The following is a 20,510-nucleotide window of genomic DNA, read 5'->3' on the forward strand; positions in this document are numbered from 1 at the left end:
GGGGAAAGGGGAAAAGGGGGAAAGGGGGAAAGGGGGAAAGGGGGAAGGGGAAAAGGGGAAAAGGGGAAAAGGGGAAAAGGGGAAAAGGGGAAAAGGGGAAAAGGGGAAAAGGGGAAAAGGGGAAAAGGGGAAAAGGGGAAAAGGGGAAAAGGGGAAAAGGGGAAAAGGGGAAAAGAGGGAAAAGGGAAAGGGAGAAAGGGGGAAAGGGGGAAAGGGAAAGGAGGAAAGGGGGAAAGGGAAAGGGGGAAAAGGGGGAAGGGGGAAAAGGGGGAAGGGGGAAAAGGGGAAAGGGGGAAAGGGGGAAAGGGGGAAGGGGGAAAGGGGGAAAGGGGGAAAGGGGAAAAGGGGAAAAGGGGAAAAGGGGAAAAGAGGGAAAAGAGGGAAAAGAGGGAAAAGGGAAAGGGAGAAAGGGGGAAAGGGGGAAAGGGAAAGGAGGAAAGGGGGAAAGGGAAAGGGGGAAAAGGGGAAAGGGAAAGGGGAAAACGGGAAAGGGGAAAACGGGAAAGGGGAAAAAGGGAAAGGGCTCAGACAAGAATACCTGACTGCCTAAAACAGACTGCAAACAGCTGGGCAGGCAGTCTGGGGGTTCCAACCAAAGCAGACACCCAAGCCTCCAGCCTCGTTTCGTTAAGCGCTGCTGGGTTAATTTAATCTCTTGGAAAAGTTTCAAGGCGCAAACACGTCCAGGGCAGCATTAAGTCGGCGGCGCAGTAGCAGACAACGGCCTTCAAGCCAAAATATTTCTGGTATGCTGCTGGGACAAGAGAAAAAAAGAAAAAACAAGCGTTAACGTTGTCCCTGGAGGAGTAAAGGTGGGGAAGGAGAGCGGCGCAGGAGGTCTGCCCTCGTGCAGGGGCTCTGGTGGAGCAGAGGGAGCTTCTGGCGGCGGCACTTAAAGCTCCGTTACGGGAAATGAGAAAAAACTCTGAACGGCTCAGGAGCTGAGGAAGAGCTTTTTTGGCACGAAACCTCAGCCTGCGCCGATTACCGGGAGGCGACGGAGAGCAGAGGAGCGCCTCAGTGGTACGAGTAGGTCGTCCTCCAGCCTCTTCTCCCTTGGAAGATGAAGACCTTACCAGCTAAAAGGCGAGTCTGAAGCCCTACCGGGAAAGGCGCACGCTTTCAAAAGTCCGAGTAATTCACGTCTGAAAGCAGCTATTCAACCGGGCAGCGCATTCCCTGCTCCTCGGCACGCAGAGCTGTCGGATGCCATTCATTCCGCCGCAAGGAATTTAGACACGAGGCACCCGAGAACTTTTTTGAAGCGCCGAGAAGCCAAGAAAAGAAGCGATTTAACCAAAAACCCCGTCTGTCCCGGCGCTGGGCGTCGATCCTGGGAACTTTTCCAAGCGGCTGCCCAACAGCAGCGCCGTGGGTTTCATCCGGGGAGTTTTCCGCTCCTTTTAAGCTTTTGATGTAAGGAGCAGAAAGCGCTCACGAGCCAGCTCCTAATCGCACCGCCGCGGCTCAGGCACCGCCGCTTACGTGCCCGGATCGATGGAAAGGCAGCCAACCCCACCGGCAATGGTTAAGCTCGGGGCTCTCTGACTTGCTCGCAGGTTTCTCCTCAGCTACACCAGCTCCAGAAAAGTGTGGACCGAGAGATGCCTGGCGGCTCCTGCACTGCACTTTCTCACCAGCTACCTCCCTGACCCATCCCCTAAACCATTAGACCCAAAAAAACACAGCCTGTGGGGTGCTTCCTCCCAGGGAGAGAAGTTTTGCTGGACAAAGCAGTAAGTGGAAGCGTTAATCTGCCTTAATTTTGATAAACTGCAATGGTTTAATATCCCACAAGACGGGAAGAAAGCTTTTATTCTGCTACACAAGAATAAGAAGCTCCTAAAAAGAGAGGTTCAATCCCTTTTTCATTACGGAGACAAGCAGATGCCCAAAGACGAGCATCCTTCTAACCCAGCAACTGAATCAGCGGTGGCTAACACCAAAGCGTCCAAGAGCCATAATTGAGTTAAAAGATGGGAACTTGTGAAGTTTCTATCCGTGAAATTGCCGCTAACGACGGGGGCCCAAACTCGAAGCCTCCAGCAGCTAATTGAGTCGCCCCGATCAATACTCATTTGTCTGCAAGCCTTGAGCCAGTGCCTGGCACTCATTTCAGGCCGAGCATTCATCTGCGAGATGGGATCGATACGCTAATCTCAGAGCTCCGGCGACTTTGATCTGCCAGCAGTTACCGGAGAGATTTCAAGGTCGTCCATCTGATTCCTGATGGTCGTTCATTCGATTCTTCTGCTGATGGAGCCTCGTGTGCCGGAGGTTCGTGCGTCCAGTGCCAGGCACCGCTAACGACATTGATTAATAGCGGGTACCGGTAATTCCTCGGTGCCAGAGCCTGTGGAATACCTGCTGTCAGCGCCCCGCGCGGTAATGAGTCCCCGGGGAGACTCTCACGGGAGCCAGGGGTGGAGGAGACCCGTTAGGGACAGCACGCCGCCAACGCGGCATTACCAGGTCGTTTGTCACCAGGCGGGGTCTGCAAAGAGCTCAGGCAACGCTCAGGAGTGACCTGCAAAGGAAAAAGAACTTGGGAACGTGGTACTTCTGCTTTAGGGTTTGCCTCTTATATCGGGGAGTCGCGTCTGGTCCAAGGATTCTTCCGAAAAAGTCACACTTAGGTCTGAGTTCCTCTAATTTGAATTCCTACCGGTTGTTGTTTAGCACTTTCAAATCACAGTCAGTAAGAAGAAACATCTGTAAAGCAAAAAAAATCTCAAAAATCACCGATCTATCCAGCCTCTTCACTGTAAAGCCAAACATCTAGACTTAACCTCTCCAAGTTCTCAGTGGCAGGTCCCGTTAACAAAGCTGCAGCTTTCTAAGAGGATAAATGAGGCAGAGGAAGATGAAGAAAGCTTCTCATCACGGAGACAGTAATAGCATCATCCCCAAATCGGCAAGATTCCTTTGTGATTTGGTTGAAGAACAAACCCCAGCGACACAGCTTTCCCTCCCAGAGAAGCTCCCCCCAAAACCTTCGCTGGAAGTATTTCCGTAATAACGCCCTCAACTCAAAGCAGCTGGCAGGGCAGCACCTAGGGGAAGTCCCAGCCCCAAGACCTTCTGATTTGTTGGTACCTGAGACCCAAAACTTAAAAGTCACTGGAACTCAAGGATCGAACGCTCAAGGATCAGCGAACGTACTAGTCCAGCTCTGGTAAAAACAACCCAAGGCATCGCGACGAAAAAAGCACTGCTAAGAACAATATACTGAATTATGAACGCATGAAAACCATTTTTAGGTTGTTATTTAAGACGAAGCCCTGGAACAAGGATGCTCATACTTAACTTAAAATGATCTGTACGAACCAGTAATCAAGAGGAGTATTTTTAGATATGTCAGTCTGAGCTCTTAAAACAGAAATGCTGTATTAAAGTGATTAAAGCAGCTTCGTTAAGAAAAATCCTCCTCTGCTTTTCGCAGTCGTGCTATGGAAATTTTAACCGGTCCGCCCAGCGCAAGAAACAGAGCTCATTCATCATCCCAAAGACACCGACAGAGCCAGACTGCAGCTTCAGCAGCTTCTCAGCGAGATCAGGTCCACCCACAGCGGAGCTGAGGAACTCGGGGACAGCACCAGGTCCAGCCGCAGAGAGCAGAGGTACGAGCAGAAGCTGGTGCAGTCTCGCCTCCGCGCGCTACCTCCAGGCTGTAATTAAAGAACTGTTTACCCTGAAGTATTCTCCTTTGATTCCACTTGTGCTCCGCTGTCAAACCTCTTTTATTTTACCGTTTCTCTCCTGCTGCGAGATGCCAGACGAGGTCAGGCCAAAGGACCACCTAATCCAATACTTGCCATCCTTAAGTGTCCAATAAATCAAAACAAACCCGGGACAAAAATCAGAAGAAAGCCTGCAAAGCAGAAAACTCCCTAAAACATCCACAGCTCTCCCCTCAATAAGTAGCCTTGGTCACACCTGAAAATACGGAGTCTAGAAAAAAAAGATCAGTTATTTTTAACAGAACCATAAGGCTATAGCTTTTATTTTACTTCAAGAGCAAAAGGCAATGCTACATGTGCATTTAGCAGACATTTTCAAAGCCTGTTTTGGCTACCCAGGATAAAGATGGCCAGAGCTTTAGACGCCCTCCCAGCCCTGCTGCTGAAATGGCTGCCCCATTGATTCCAGGCAATAAGAACATTTTGTGCTCTTAACACTACAAAAATTGTGCAAGTCGCTTTCGTACTACTTCAGTGGTCCTTGCGTTACTCCAAAGCAGCAATAGCTTCTTTATGCACAAAGAAAATGGTTCCAATAACCTCTTTTAAGATAATTTATTCCCAGCCTAATTAAAGTTCTAACTTATAAATTATACTCTCGTCCTTTTAAACAGATTTGCATCTTTAAGGAGTTTAAGATTTTCTTTAGGAAGTTAACTCAGAGTATCCAGAGAGTGCAAGCGAAACAAATGAGACGCAGAAAACCAAAGAGCAGGGTGAGTTTTAGGTAATTTTAGTAATTTAAAGAGACGTTCCATCATTTTCTACTTAAAACATATTTGTTCCATTTATCCCAGAGAACAGAGGCAATTCACCTTGATGTTAATTGATTATATTTTTGATATTCACTTGAAATTGAACGAACAATGAACCGAAGCTTGCAGCCCAGATCACACGCTCGGAGATCAGCGAAGGAAATTAAAACACGTGCAGTGAACCTGTCACCTTCAGATCGAGCGAAACGCGGCAGAGCCCTGAGCAGTGGGCGTTCTCTGATTAGAAAGTTAATTAATATACTCCTGGCAGCTTTGTCACTCGTACAGCCTCTCTGACAGACGAAATCAGTGGCTATGTTATTGTTCTACACAGGTACCATGAGCCAGCGAGGATCTGCAGGTAACTCGCTGATGCAAACCACCGGTATTTATTTACACGTATTCTTCAGCGGTTCAGGAGAAACTGTGCTCCATCACAAGGATGCTTCTAAAATGCAAAAAGTAATTTAAAAGCAGACCAGGCAGCGCACGACTGGATGCCACAAACCCCCCTGTGCAGCAGCGCAGGGAAGCAGAGGTCGCTTGGCGAACAGCAGAAATGGGGAAAAGCAGCAACAAGGCTGCTGCCGGCAGAGGCCAGCGCTTCGTGCGTTGCTGAGCAGGGGGAGGAGGACGGACAGGCCAGCAACCAAGCCAGAAGGGTTTTTTTTGGCAATACGTGTGCAGCTTTTATGGCATCCTACCTCGAAAAGTAGTCCTAGAAAGGCGGGCGTGATCGATGACAGTGCCAGACAACTGCACGTGGCCTCTTTGGGCCAACGAATCACTGCCCAGCCTTAATTTCTTTTCAGGTCACCACCCCAACAATGCCTTTTTTTCTTTTTTTTTTTTTAAATTAAAAGCACTATCGAAAACTGTTAGACGTAGTACTGGATCGATTCCTTTGGCTTCAGGGACTGCCAGCAGCCTGCAGCTCCCAGCCGGAGAATCGCTGGCTTGTGACCTGCCCCTGGGTACACAAAAACTACACTGCCACGTTTGTGTCACGCTGCTGGAGAATTCCAGCGAAGTATGCTCTGCTCACCAAAAATCAGTGGTTACAAGCCTGCAAAAAAGTACAGAATCAGCACTGTAAGGCCTACAAGGTGCAGGTTCGTGGTAATGGGTTTCTTGGGATCCAGGCTCAAAGGAAGCAGGTGCCTGAAGAAGAGCTGTCCCCTCAGGGAGGTGCTCGTCCCCCCGGGCTCTGCTGTGGTGAGGCCGCACCCCGAGTGCCGGGTTCAGCTTTGGGCCCCTCGCTACCAGAAGGACATCGAGGCCCTGGAGCGTGTCCAGAGAAGGGCTCCGAAGCTGGGGAAGGGCCTGGGACACAAGTCCTGTGAGGAGCGGCTGAGGGACCTGGGGGGGTTTGGGCTGGAGAAGAGGAGGCTCAGGGCAGGCCTTATTGCTCTCTGCAACTGCCTGAAAGGAAGGGGTGGGGAGCTGGGGGTCGGCCTCTGCTCACAGGTAACCAGGGATAGGACCAGAGGGAACGGCCTCAAGTTGTGCCAGCAGAGGTTCGGGTTGGAAATGAGGAGACATTTCTTCTCAGCAAGAGCGGTCAGGCGTTGGGACGGGTTGCCCAGGGAGGTGGTGGAGTCCCCGTCCCTGGGGGTGTTCAAGGCAAGGTTGGACGTGGTGCTTGGGGACATGGTTTGGTGGTTGACATCAGTGGTGGTGGGGGGTGGTTGGACCAGGTGATCGATCTTGGAGGGCTTTTCCAACCCTAATGATTCTGGGATTCTCAGAGGGCCACCGCACAGCAAACGCCGCCGCCTCAGAGCGGCCTCTTACGGCTGAGGGGCGGGAAGCCAGCTCAAGCTGCCAGCAGCAGCCCCCTGCTCCAACACCTCCGCTCTTCCTTTTCCTCCTCAAATCAGAAGAGTGACAAGGCACCAAACCACCAGTAAAACACATTAAAATTCACTAGCTTTAGGTCCATCGGGATTTTCTAAGCCCTAAACATCTTCTTTCCTCAGCTCTGAGGACGTCCCCTTCCCGGTCTGGGCTCCCCTTCACCTCACCCTACGCACCTTTCTCACCCGACTGTGGGCTGCAGCACTGGCAGGGACATCTCACATCCCCCAGACTGATGGGACGTGTTATTGGGACTTTCAATCCCCGATGAGACCCCAGAAATTCCCATAGCTGAAATTTGGTCCTGCACACGCCTTAGGGAACCGTACGGAAAAGGTGCACTGAGCATTTTTGTATTTTCTGTCTATGTTTGTTAGCCACCGGTTGGCAAAATAATATGAAGTAATGTACGAGAGCCATGACCACAGTTGTTCAAAGACTATTTATACCAGGAGCAATTAAAAAAAAAAAACTACAGAAATTAATCACCTGGAAGACAAAAGAGATTCCTAGAAGCCTGAGGTAAAAAAGAGAGTTCTAGAAGCCTGAGGTAAAAAAAGAGACTTCCAGTAGCCTGAGGTAATCCTGCAAGCACATCAATTTTTTTTTTTTTTTTTTTAATCTCAGGCCATAGTACTGGACATTATTTAGAATTACGACATTTTTGCTAACCTTGAAATCCCAAATTCACAGCCTGAAGTAAAATCAACACCCATTCCTCGGGCTCAGGTTAAGACGCACTGCTCATCTCCCACTTCCCTTCCCAGTGAGGTGCTGGGGGGTTCAGCCTCCTACAAAGTCACGTTTTACAGGGGCTGTAACACCCTGATGGATCAGCAGGAATAGCATCGCCCCAGGTAAGAAAACCAAGAGCCCTGCACATGATGGTGATGAACTCGGAGATCCAGCATCTGGCGAACCAAACCGTGAAATGGCCAGCACGATAACCGACCCCTCCCTCCTCAGCGCATGGCCATGAGTATTTCAGAGTATGAAATAAAAGATGCAACAAGCGCTGCTTATTTTCTCACTGGGAATTAGATCACCTTAATCCTTACAGAGATTTTACCCAAACCGGTCTTTTCAAGGCAAGCTGAGACAGTTTTTGTTCCAGCTGAGCACCCGCTTAAGGTGCAAAGACAGGTTGTACTGATCGCTGCAATTAAGCGAGCAGCAGCACGGCCAGAAGGTTTGGTGCCGAGGAAATTTCAGTTTTCATTTTGCCATTCGACTTTCAGTCGAGTATTTGTCACGGAAGAACGGAGCGAAATATTTTAAAGCCTCGATATCTCGGCAGCTCCACCACCGAGAAGCTGTGACATCAGCCTTTTAGCTCACCAGACAGCCTTCAGCACTCCAGCGTTAAAAAAAAAAACCAACACCCTGCATTTAACAAACTCGAGGAGGCCATAAGCTAGGTATACAAGCCTAAATGGATGGTAAGAAGCGTGCATGAATATTTATGACTGTCTGGTGCAGAACAGCAGGAAGGGAAGCAACGGAGCCGAGTGAAATAGCGTGATCTAACAAGGAATGACACCTACCTAGCAGATGAGCGCACATAAAGCTATTATGTGAACGGCTGATATCATCTGCGGCTTATTCTCACATGCTACAGTAACAGGGACACAAAGAAAGGGAGCAAGCGGATTTCCACCGTAGTGAAATTTTAAACACTAAGTATATAAAGGAGGTGCAGTGATCCCGCATCTCTCACACGTTCCTGTTACACTTGATGCTTTCCCTCGCCGAGACAGAGGGCACGATACGATCCTCCAAAAGGATTTTAAAGAGTTCCTGCAAAAATATCCATCTATTTCGGTTATGGCCCCGGGAAGGCAGTGAGATTTGCAGCTCCTTAAGTCCCTTTTGTCTCAGTGAGATGTCCTCAGACAGCAGATACCACTAAAGCTGTTTGTCATTCGGGAGGCGAAGATTCAGCTCTCCTCCCCGGCCCGAGCCGAAGATTAATTTTTTAATGGCTTCTAATAGAAATTGATGCATCTGCACTTCCAGCCACGGCCAAAGCGAGGAAAGCATCAAGCATTTGCGACCCCGCTGCAAAACATGCCCCTGCCATCGGAGAAGCAAGCAGGGAACACAATTTTGTCACAACCCAGACGTCGGAGCAGAGGGTTGCAGTTCAGGCAATCTCTCCAGGCAATAACCCACGCAAACAAGAGCTGTCGTGCCCGCTGCTCTCTCCTGTCAAGCGTTCCCCTAAGTTACAAAAAGGGACCAATTACTCCCTTATCTACAACAACCAGTAATCAAATGATTAACACGCCGGTAACTGCCTTATAAAAAGGATGCCTATGAAAATACAGGCTCGTCTGAAAAAGCTCATTAGCATTCATTTTCATGCCGTCTTTTCTTTGAGTACCTCAGAAGAGAAGGAGCACGGTGCTATTTTCCAACCAGAAGCAGCTCGGCCCTGCTTGTGCCACAGCACTTCACCCAAAACAGAAGGAAATGGAAGCTGAGGCACTTCTCTGACCTAAAAAGCGCTTTTTTTTCCCCAGGGTTTCGCTCACGGCTACGACCGGCAAGGCCTGCATTGCTTAGACAATGATGTCACACGAAAGCAGAGATTTCCAGTTTCTTCCCATCTTTTTACACTCCTGCGTGGAAAGCACCAGCTCTGACTCCGACAGGGTGCCGCCTCAACAGCAAAGTGTGATCTTCGACGTGCGCTGCCAGGGACAAGCAGCCGCTTCGTTCATTGCCCCGCTGCGGAGGAACAAGACTCATTCGCTAGTTAAAACCCTGCAGACGGCCGACAATTTACTCTGATACACGAACTTGCTCCAGGCCCTTCATTCAGAGGGATCGGGACCTCGGCGAAGCAGAACCCAGGACCGAAAAGCTGCCCTGCCTACAGCGACTGTCTTCCAGAGGGAATCTCCAACGTATTTTCGCACGTGGATGAACCAAAGGAAGTTTCCAGGAGTACCGTGCTCTGTGAGAAACTCGGCCTTTGAGTTCAATCTGCCCTCGAGCTGAGGGGATTTTAAGAGGTTCTGCATCTGCGCCAACAGAAGAACTGGGTTGTGTCGGATTTCGGCTCCAGATTTTTTTAACCCTCCGGTTTTATTACAGGAGATAGGCACGAAACGTCCGCTCTGTGAAACTCTGCCCTGCCTTGCGTTTAACTAAAAGCCAACGCAGCGCGACGCAGAGAAACCCAGCAGAGCTTGAGGACTTCAGGTCCCTTCCAACCCAACCCGTTCCACGATTCTGTGATTTATTCCCTCGCCCCGCCTTACCCACCCCAAAAAGGGGGTAGAAAAGATTTCCAGAACCTAGCAGTTCAAGGCTGCCTCACGTCTCAAAAGCGAAGCTCTCAGCCTTAGATTAGCTAAACACTCAAGTCTGGATGCACATTTGCATTTCAATCTAATTGAGCACTCTTAACGTCTTCGTCTCTGTGGTGTAGAACACACAGCTAGACAACGAAAGCTATTAATAGACTACTCTTTTTCCTTAAATTATTATTTTATTCTCAACTTTGCACTCTACCTTTTCCCGGGCTAATTCCTGGTGCACGCTATTTCAGTTTGCTGTACGTATTTAGCAAACGAGTCGGTACCAACGCGGTTGCTTTCCCATTTTAAAAAGATCAGACCTCCCTTCCCCAGAGGAACCTGCTCTTAATCCTAACATCGATGTAAAAGCTCGGGGAGCAGCTCAGCTAAGAACAGCGCCATTTTTGCCACGCCAGAGATGCAGGCCGATACACCACCAAGAAGAAAAGCCCCTCTCGTCCCTTTGAGAGCAATCTGTTGGCTCCATCTTGCTAGAAGACTCCTTCCACGTCACAGCCAAGCTGCCTCGCTGTTCTATTTTAACAGCGAAGCGTCTCCAGGTTGCTCAAATTTTCACACTGCTCTTCTACGGAAGCGTATGTTCGAGCGTTTCGTGCCCTGAACTCGGATCTTCCGACGGAGATCATCTATTAATACCTCCAGAAGCCTTCCGGGGATGTATGGGGCACAGAAGGTGCGAGAAATACCGTCCTTGCACGTGGCTGCTGAGCCTCTCCTGCCTTCAGGCTGCGGCGGTGGCACACAGAGGAACGCTTCTTCGCTGCAACACGGAGGGAACGGGCGATTCTGAGCCACCACGAAGCACCGGAGAACACCCCCAGCGTCACAGGGCAGATCCCCAGAGAGCAAAAGCGCAATCGTCGTGCGCGAAGAAGTGACAACCGGCTCCCTGCTGGGCAGAGGAGAGCCTGCCAGCTCTCCTGGGCACGAACCACAGCCCTTTCTGGCGCCGGGGTCCTTCTGCACAACACCTGCGAGAACATCCTGAGGACATTTTGACCGAGCACACCCCGAATCTTGCTCCAGCTCCTCAAAAACTTCGTATGCTGCCCAGTGTAATCGCACGGTGCACTAAGGAACGTTAAGCCCGTGTTAAACCTCACACACGTGATCCCCGGTGACAAAAAAACAGGCAAGGAATTGCCTTCAACCAGCAGGGGAGCATTTCTCCCGAAGGATCCTACTTTTTATGTAACCAAGCCACCAAGAGCTAAATGCCACACTACAAAAAAAAGAAAAAAACACACTGATTTTTACAGCTGACAGCTAGATGCTGGAGGATGACTGGATAAAAATCTGCTGTGCCACTGATCTCAGCGCTCACTGCCATATGGATGCGTTTTAGGCTGTCTCTTAGGCATTTTAAGACCAGCAAGAGAAGCAACGAATTGTCACTTGTACTTAAGTTTGGCAGTAGCTAGAGGGAAAAGGAGGAGGCAGAAAAATGTATTTTCTATTAGCTTTTTTTTTTTTTTTTTAACTCAAGAGTAGCTGCTTGCTTTCTTTAGACACGTCAGAACCCCATTTTATTTGGTTTGAGAGAGATTCCCTTGGGGGAGATGCAGGTGAGCTTTACCTGGGGTCTGGTGCCTGTGTTTTTTATCACCACGTGGCTTCGGTTCGCGTGAGACTTTTCCGCTGTGTAAATCCTAACGAGGGCTGGCGCACTTAAACCAATGCGGCTCCGATTATTAACGGGTGGGCGACATTTCCCTTGGGATACACGCTGCCTTGGGACGGTGACAAAAATACGCGGCGATAAAGAGCTTCGTTAACCCCTGGGGTTTTCTTGTTGGTAATTACTTTTCCTCCCCAAACGGGAAACGTAGGAAAGAGCACAAAGGAAAATCTTGTTCCGTTTGTTCGGTCGCAGCCATGAAGAAACGAAACACCGCGCACGGGTCAGCGCTCAGGCGCCGGCTCAGCACCACGCAGCTTACAGATGCTGCAGGTGTGATTTATTTATTTTTTTTTTAAAGAATTAAAGTTGCACTCTGCGAAATCTTCATACAAAACCCATGTTGTTCACCACGTCCACTAAGGTGGAGAACACAAGAGTCAGCCGCTCACTGCTGAGCAGGAAGAGAAAGGTTTACGGCACAGACATAGGCACTTTTACCCCTTTTTTATTCTTTTCTAGGGAACATCATTCGGCTCCTACGCTCTTCCTCCTTGCAAGGGCACAGTTTCGATCACAGCGGACTCCGAAGCGAAGGCAGGTGCTCCGAGGAGCTGCTTACTCAGAAGCACGCTCACAGCTCCCCTGCGCTCAGCCGTTTCAGAAGTCCTGCTGCTGAAATTCAGGCAGTTATATAACCTTCCACATTCAAAAAAAAAAACTAAGAAAAATGTAAAGGCTTCAAGATGGACGGGCAGTAATCGGCCCTCGAAATCATTCTGATCCAAAGCTAAGAATCCATTAAGACATACATTAAAAATTTTGGACGTTTATTAACATTTTCGAAAGCAAAACACGACTGTTTGATTATTCTGTCAAGACAGTAAAAAAAAAAAAAAGCATGGAAATTCTACCTCCCCAGCACTGTTATAAAACAGATTTAACAAATACAGGCTTTGTATTCGGAAGATGAAGTCGCTTGTCTGGTTTTCTGCAGAGGAGTTCCAAGCCAGCCACATAACGCAGCCCGTGCTAGTTTCGCTGGTTAAAGAGTTTCTAAAAACAGAGCCAGAACCAGTGTCACAAGCCGACGGCCTTCTGGCAATTTCAGTTTTCCTCAGCTGGTGCAACACCAAGCACCTGGGAAGTTACACAACGCCGTTTCGCACTTAGTACTTCCAGTTTTCTATCAAAACAGCTGGTTTTGCTCACGTTTAGATCTCCGAACCTTCCAAAAGCCTTTACTAGAGGGCCAAATATCCTGCCGTCTCCTGAGCCACGCATTCTGCAGGTACAAAGACCATCTTTCAGAGGCAGAAAAAACGGAACTTGAACGCTGCCAAGACCTAAACTGAAATGCAGCCGGATCTGAAGCAGCCGAAAGCTGTTTCCGGATGACTGACACCCTGTAAGCTGCTGTGGAAGTCAGAAACCATCTTGTACTGCGTACAGCAGAGCAGGCTAGGAGCTTTTATCGATGGAAAAGTCTCTTATAATCTTGTACAGACCTGTAACCGAGATGCTGAGACGGTATGCACAAAGTATGCAGCTGAACACGTGCAAACGAGCAAGCATCAGCAGAAGGGTTAGGAGACTTGTACACGCTCTTGCCACACGCTGTGGTAAGCGTGGCTTCATTCAAACAACCGGAGGACGAACAAACTTGAGATAAGGCGAAAAGAACCACTCTGAGGCGGTCCAAACACAGCCCACAAGTACCAGTTTGGTGTCACAAAACCAAAAAACCCAGGAGACGCGAGGACTCCATACTGCGTCCTGTCCTCCGGATGACATGAAGCAGCTTTGGCCACAGCGCTCGGGCACTTACCTTGCACCCCTCCGAGGACATGAACACAAGGAGGATTTATGCCAGAGTGCTCTGAGAGTGAAATCTCAGAGCGGAATCTGCTCAACCAGAAGCAAACAGCTCCCTTCTCCTCTGCAATGGTCTGCATTAGTTCGCTAATTGTCCACAGCTACAGCCCCCAGAAATGGATTGGGGAAAGCGCCTTCCATTCCTGGCTTTCTGGTTCGCTGGGTGAGAAGCAGGGGGAAAACAAGCAGTACAGCCTAGTTAATTAACTGAAGGTACTCACAGGTCACCTTTGCATTTCAAAGACTGCTGCAGAGTCGTTCCTTATTTACCGGGAATGAAGAAACCTCAGCACAGAGTCTCGTGCAGCTGTTTTTCAGGACAGCCTTAAGTTAGCTTTCCCTCTCATCTCCCGTAGTTAAACCTTTGCTGAACAAGTTTCCAGTTAGGCTGAACACGTTCTCCAAAGGACCTCAACTGCTCCCAAAATGCCTTAGCAGTAAGGCTCCTCGAGCCTCAGCATAAATACTGCTAACACAAAGCAGCACCTCCAGGAAACCGAGAGATGGAGATGCCGGAAAACGCATCCCAAGAATCTTCTCATCGAGCCTGGACGGCGAAGCTAAGGAAGAAAAAATACCCTGCAGCAGAGAAGCCCATGGGATCGCAGGTCTTTCCCCCAAACTTCCCAGCAGCAAGGCAAGGTGAGCAGAGGACGGAAAGAAGAGAACATCACGCTGACCTTCTCCCATCAGCTCAGGTGGTGCGAGAGAGGCCAGCACGGATGAGGAAGCGAGGGCACGCCACCCAGGAGATGCTACTGGAGGCTCCTCCTACATCCAGGAGTGATTTGTTCAAAGACAAGCAGGCGGAGTTCTGGTAGTCGCATCCTCTGCGCTCTGCTCCGCTTTTAAAAGCTGGATTGCACGCAGCGCATGGAGAAGTGCTCCGCTATCAAACTAGCCCGAGCTAGGGCATGAGGACTTATAGGATCCAGCTTAAAATAAGGGACTGATGAAATCTTGCACAATTCCCCTCCTGAAGGGAAAACAGCACTGAAGCAAGCATGTGAAATAAGGTCCCAGGCAGCCCAACTGGAGAAAGATTAATTTTTAGTATCACTTATTACCCAAAGAGCCTGCTTAGTGAGTGCCTCAAAGGTCCCAGCAACACTTCGGCTACGGATTTCCTTGGTAATGCAATTTCTGACACCGTTTTGGATTGTGCTGTTTGGGCTGGCGTTTCAGAACAGCTACCTGCCCTCTTTATCTGCTTAACTTTGCTCCAGTTTGCCCAAAACCACAGCTTTCCTGCAAGCACGTTCAGACAAATTAAAGGCTTTTAGAGACATCTCGGCCTCATGCCTTCAGTCCAGGCAGAAAGGCAATTGCATCAACACTTCGTAAGGCAAAGAAAAACCTGGCTCTTGTTTCTCTAATAGCTTACAGACAGTTTCCACTTGTTTTATTTCTGCTTTTATGCGTTAACGTGACATAAAATTTCCCTTAGAATTTCAGATCCGACTGACGTGTATTTTTACAGCCAGTATTTAGTTTTATTATTGTCATGCAGGGGTAGCTTAATACTCGTTATATACGGCTGCAGTTAAAGCCCAGGGAGACAAATTCACTTGAAGCCTGTATTACGTAGAGGCTCTATCGTTCAGACGCCTTATTAAAAACAAGTGCAACACCGAGCAAAAATCCACAAGGAGAGGTGAAGTAATTAATCGTTCATCGGATCCAATTTTTACATCCCAGTATTTTAAATACCTAATTATCTGCTTTCAAACACTTGGAAGCTGTAACGCGCTGCACACACGGATCAAGGGTAATTAAGGCACTTCAGGCAGGCTGCGCTGGAAGCGCTGCTGTGCCCACAAGGAGCGGTCCTGGTGGCGTGACCGGTGCTGCACCGACGTCCTCTTGCACGAAGGGAAGAGTCAGGAGCTCCTCTCCCTGCCCATGGGATTCAGGAAAAAAGAGTCATCATCGAAATGACACCTCCTACTGCAGAAATACGCTCTGGATACCAAGCCAGGGCCAACACAATTGTCTCCTTGTGCTATTACAATTGGTTTTGGAACGAGCACGTTAGGAGTAAGAATACTCACAGCTTCATCCCGCTTCTCCAGGATTAAGCAGCTTCAGGGGAGCATCAGCAAAAATACAATCTATGCACCTATGAAATATGTTCATATTTACTGAAGGAGACATGAGAAAGCATCAAGAGGAAATGTGCTCTTCAAGCAGATTTCCCAATTCTACTGCCTCTTTTACATTAATTTAAATAAGAAACTAATTGCCGCAGCAGCATTGTGGAAACAAGAGGCACACAAGATAATCACGAACTTCTAGCTTAAATACCTTCAATACAGTATTTGTTTCCAAAATGAACTATATTTACAGCCAGTTTCCGCAAGAACCTGCATATAAATCCTCAATGTCTTCCAAAACTAAATAAGATAAGCTCAAAATGACAGGCTAGAACATCCAACGCAAGAAGTTCTCCTCTAGATTCTTCAAAATTCTATTGCACTGGTGACATTTCCCAGCAAAATTATCTGTTTCATTATCTCTGCAGTAAGGCACCACAAAGAGTGATGTCCATTTCTCTGCCACCGCCAAAAATAAATCTTACAGGATGAGGAACATAATACAATAACAAGGGAGATTCCTCTTTCCTATGCAGAAGTGCTTAAACATGTTCAGAAATCCTGACTTTTTCTCTGCATCACTCATTTTCCCCCGAGATTTCGATATTAACAACGGCAACAGTAAGACATGCACTAGAAATGACATCAGTCAAAGCACTCCTTGCCACATCTAATGACTTGCTACCTGACACCGCTGAATCCAGCTGCTGGCTGGGCTCCTTCCTGCACTGCCTCTGATTTTCCTTCGTTGCAGAGCCCTAGGATTGGGATGGTTACTTTTCACCGTAACCATCGGAGCGTCCCAACACCGGTGGTCTTGCATTTTTTAATTTAAGGAGGACAAACCGCAACTTGAGTGGTCTAGGAACACAACCACACCATTTTACATTAAGTGTTTAATCACAGTTTAAAATATTAGTAAACTGACCACTGATAAAGCGTATTTGAGGCTTCTTCCCAACAAGTCTTCATCAAAAATTCCGTGCAGCCCCAGACCAAGACATGAATCTACTCCGGCTGTTTTAGAGTAGGTACACTGGAGAAATCTGCCTTGGCTTAAACAAGGATGGTCAGTCCAATGTTGTCTAGATGCTGGTGCTTTTGGGAACGCTATCCAACAGGAACAGCATCATCAGCTACAAATACCACCTGGATTATACCAGCGTGCACGAAAAGCTGTATCCACCAGGAACAAAAGGAATCACATCTGCTCTAGAGAGCAGAAAACACAGGCAGAAAATCGACATACAAGGAGGAAAGGAATTGCAAAGTCTAGATAGTTATATAAGGAGAAAGATAAAAAAAATCAGCTTTAAAATCATTTTAATTCCCAGATTTTTTGCAAAGGCATACCAATGCCTGCCCCCTATTAAGTCTCTTTAACCTACATTTATTGAAAGTCAGTGAACGCTGTTCATCTATTTCAACATTGGTGGAAATTCCTGCTGAGGACATGTTCAGCTGCTGTCAAATAACCGACCTGCTTAACTAGGAGTGAAGGTTGAATTCAGTCTTCAATGCAGTGTTTATGGCTTTTCCCAATAAGTTGTCCAAAAACCATACAGATAGCCAAAAACTAAGCAGAGAAATCAGGATGAAGTTCAGTATCCACTGCTAAGCAAAACTTAGCTTTCTAAAAGTGTCACTTTAACTTCACCTTTCAGAACGCCTGAAGCAAAATGAACAAAAATCTCCAGTTTTCACAAAGTCTCCAGCTTTCTCTTTAAGAAAGCATAACACTGAATGGTGGCTGCATTACAGATTTCCAGTGAAGTTAGAAAAGTCCAGTTCAGGAGCTAGCCCATCTGGGATGACATTGCTGCAAGGATCTTTCGGGACACCTCATGTCCTGTCACTTCACATGGAGCAGTCAGGTTTTAACCTCCAGCTTCTTGTTTTTCCTTCTGCTTTGAATTGTTACACTTCCCATCTGAAAGCTCAATGAACAGGACACAAAATGTTGCTGGTATACAACTGCTGATACCAGAAAATGCCTGTTTCTAGGGCAGCCCAAGAAGAGCACTCAATATCATCCCAAAGAAGGAAAGAAGCTCATTTATTAGGCACTAATGACATGGAGGTCTGGCTTTGGGATTGCTCCTGAACTAGACTGCATGAAAACAATTCATCTGGGGAAGAAAAAGGACAACACATGACAGCTATTTCTACTGTTTTCACAAACCTTTAACCATGTCCTCAAAGTTTATCCTTTATTAACAAAAGGATACTTTTATCTCCAAAATTATCCAGGCAAACCAGCTCCAGCAGCAATACTCCAACCGAATCACAAGGTTCAAAGATTTTCACTAACCTAAGGAGATTCCCACTGAAAGCACTCACTAGATACTGCAAACAGGGCAAGGAAAACGCCTCTATTTAATAAACAGTTCAAGACTTGACTAATTAACTCATCGTAAGAGGTGTTTACAAGTACAAAACACCTAGGCAGCTACTAATTAGAAGTGGCAAGTGCATTAGGAAATTGAATGCCAAGAATAAAAACCTGGAAGAGCTCCGCGTAAGCGAGGTCACTGTGGTGGTCTTCAGGAGATGCACAGCTCAAATTTCTGGACACCTCCACAGGTCTTGGGACAGCGCTGCATGAACACTTCAGTGGGTATCCCATGCTCAGACAAAATGGCAGACAGGAATCTGGATGATTCAGCTCCGACTCAGACCTGTTCAAGTAAGCTCAGAGCAAACCAGAAGCATGGGACTGTCCCGTTTCAGTGAGCGTACAACCTCAGACTTCTAAAACCACAAAAAGCTGATTCCTGTCCTGGAGCTATTGATAAACAGGGAGACAGCCAGCTTCCATTAGCTAATTACCATATCTGCAGGTCGTATCTCAGGTACGGGAGAAGCGAACTACTGTGTGCCTTACGTGTAGCTGGATGACCCACATTTCTGGACAATGAAACATCCCTCACCACCTCCTTCACAGCTTCGAACCTAAAGCTTTCTGCCAGATTAACATGGAAGTAAACTGACAAGAAAAAAAAAAAGCAGAATCAAGCAACTGTTAGGGAAATGTTCTAGCCAGACAAAGGAAACCGAACCAAGAGGTCTTGTATGCTAACAGACCGCTCATTCACTTCATTTACTCCTAAAGACTCCGTGGTAGGACCTCAATAATGTGAAATGGAAAGCTTACCCTTTTTTTTTGGATAGTTGTGGGGTTGTAGAGGGAGTGCTAGGACAATTCATCAAGAAATAAAGGAATTGTGCATGTTGAAGACCACACCTCCACTGAGGGGATTTGAGAAAGCTATCCGGAAGGATGCCCATTGTTCAAGGAATTCTTGTTTTAAATCCATGAAACAACGTAAATTTGACAGGAAACATCATCCTCCTAAATGCCTATCAAGCACGGTAACACCGTCCCCACTGCAGATGGGGAAAAGTCGGGGTAAAATTCACCCACATAACACAAATGCCTGATACGAGATTACGTCCAAGCCAGTCCCCCACAGCTCCCGCTGCAGTCGGTGGCAGCCATTTTAGTGAAGGTGGACATACGGCGCTACAGCAGCTCTGCACAAAGGCCATTTTAATCTTGCAACCAGCTGTGGCACAATGACAGCCAGGGAAGCTCTAATAGGAAAGGTTAAGACCACAAGACCTTAAGATTTTTACTATACCTTGCCCTGAATATATAGTGTATGTATAGCAGAAATGGGCCCTGATCTTCACAGAGATACCAGTCACTAACCCTACTGAAGTTCATCTTTGCCACTTAATAGCTGCCCAAAGCACCGCTAGAAGTGCTAAATGAGGAAAACTTTTCTGTACTGGTATGGAAACATCTATATAGTTAAATAATCTGTGACAAATACAGAATGGTTTGGGTTGGAAGGGGCCCTAAAGCCCACCCAGCCTGGCCTTGGGCACTGCCAGGGCTGGGGCACCCCCAGCCCCTCTGGGCAGCCTGGGCCAGGGCCTCAGCGCCCTCAGAGGGAAGAATTTCTTCCCAACGCCTCCCCTGAGCCTCCCCCCTGCCAGGCTCCAGCCGGTGCCCCTCGTCCTGTCCCCCCAGCCCTGACAAAGAGTCCCTCCCCAGCTTCCCTGCCCCCCCTGCAGGCCCTGGCAGGCCGCTGGCAGCTCTCCCCGGGGCCTTCTCTTCCCCAGGCCCACCACCCCCAGCTCTCTCAGCCTGGCCCCACAGCAGAGCTGCTCCAGCCCCTGAGCATCCTCGCGGCCTCCTCCGGGCCCGCTCCAGCAGCTCCGTGTCCTTGTGCTGGGCCCAGAGCTGAACGCGGCGCTGCAGGGGGGGCCTCCCGAGAGCGGGGCCCAGGGGGTAAATTCCTGCAAAGCACTATCGAAAGGCTTCTAATAAATTCTTCTTGAACAGCTGGATGAATTCGGTGCATTGGAGCCTTGCTTTTCACGTTACGCTATCACTTATATACAGCTATATATATATATATATATATATATGCAGAAGCCAAACAAAAGCACTTCCCAGATCACTAGCCCAATTGTTCCAGTATCCGGAAGTTCCTTTGCATTTTGCAAGTCTTTCTCTTAGAAAGACTTTCTCTTTCTCACCTCTGAACTCCTTCCTGGTTATCCAGAGCCAACTTCGTGCCCACACCTCAATGCCATATGGTCACCGTTGGTGTCAACGCATCTCCATCCTCTGCCATCTGGAGAGGGTCTCTAGATCAATACACTTAACTCCGGGTTAAAAAAAAGCTGTTTTGTCTTCAACATCTTCTCTCTGAAGACTCAGATTCACTGCTGTGATGGGGTTACTATGAATTTCCCAAGCTCAGCCCGCCTGTCTCTCCCTATGTTACTGCCATTGGAGAAAGCACAGGGAAGATGTCATGTTTCTGCTAAATACGCATCTTCAACCTGAATTTCCTTCCCAAAAATATTCGATGATTTGAAACTTGATTCATCTCCTTTTCCTACAGATGATTCCTTCCTAATAAAACCCTACTCTGCACATCGCTAGAAGCGCAGATTTAGGACATCTTTCACCCCTACATCTGTTGTGCTCAAGCACTGTTCTGCTCTGGCCCTTTCTTCTCAACCCACCAAGTTTCACCTAGGTTCCTCCGAGCCCCAATTACCTGACACCGTATTTCTGCACTGCCCGGGCACAGCTGGATCCCTTCGGAGTCAATCCTTTGATTTACAGCGCGAGCAGCACACGCAGAAAGTTTCGTCAGCCCAACCGCAAGCTCGGCAAACGTGGATACCAGCACTCCTCCTGCCAGAAGCTGTTTGTGTAAACAGGA

General features: G+C 48.1%; 2 protein-coding genes across 4 annotated transcripts in view; one reads left to right on the forward strand and one right to left on the reverse strand.

The window, feature by feature from the left end:
* RAB6A (RAB6A, member RAS oncogene family) overlaps window positions 1-20,510 on the reverse strand; it is a 58,811-nt gene that overhangs the window by 25,882 nt on the left and 12,419 nt on the right. The gene's annotated exons all lie outside the window — the stretch shown is intronic.
* MRPL48 (mitochondrial ribosomal protein L48) overlaps window positions 5,603-20,510 on the forward strand; it is a 40,786-nt gene continuing 25,878 nt past the window's right edge. Inside the window, exon 1 of the mRNA XM_083820960.1 lies at window positions 5,603-6,118. Coding sequence (XP_083677086.1) covers window positions 5,618-6,118 — 501 coding nt within the window. The 5' untranslated portion in view covers window positions 5,603-5,617. The remainder of the gene's footprint in view (window positions 6,119-20,510) is intronic.

The sequence above is a fragment of the Anser anser genome (assembly GCF_964211835.1).
Source record: "Anser anser genome assembly, chromosome: 1".
Taxonomy (NCBI): domain Eukaryota; kingdom Metazoa; phylum Chordata; class Aves; order Anseriformes; family Anatidae; genus Anser; species Anser anser.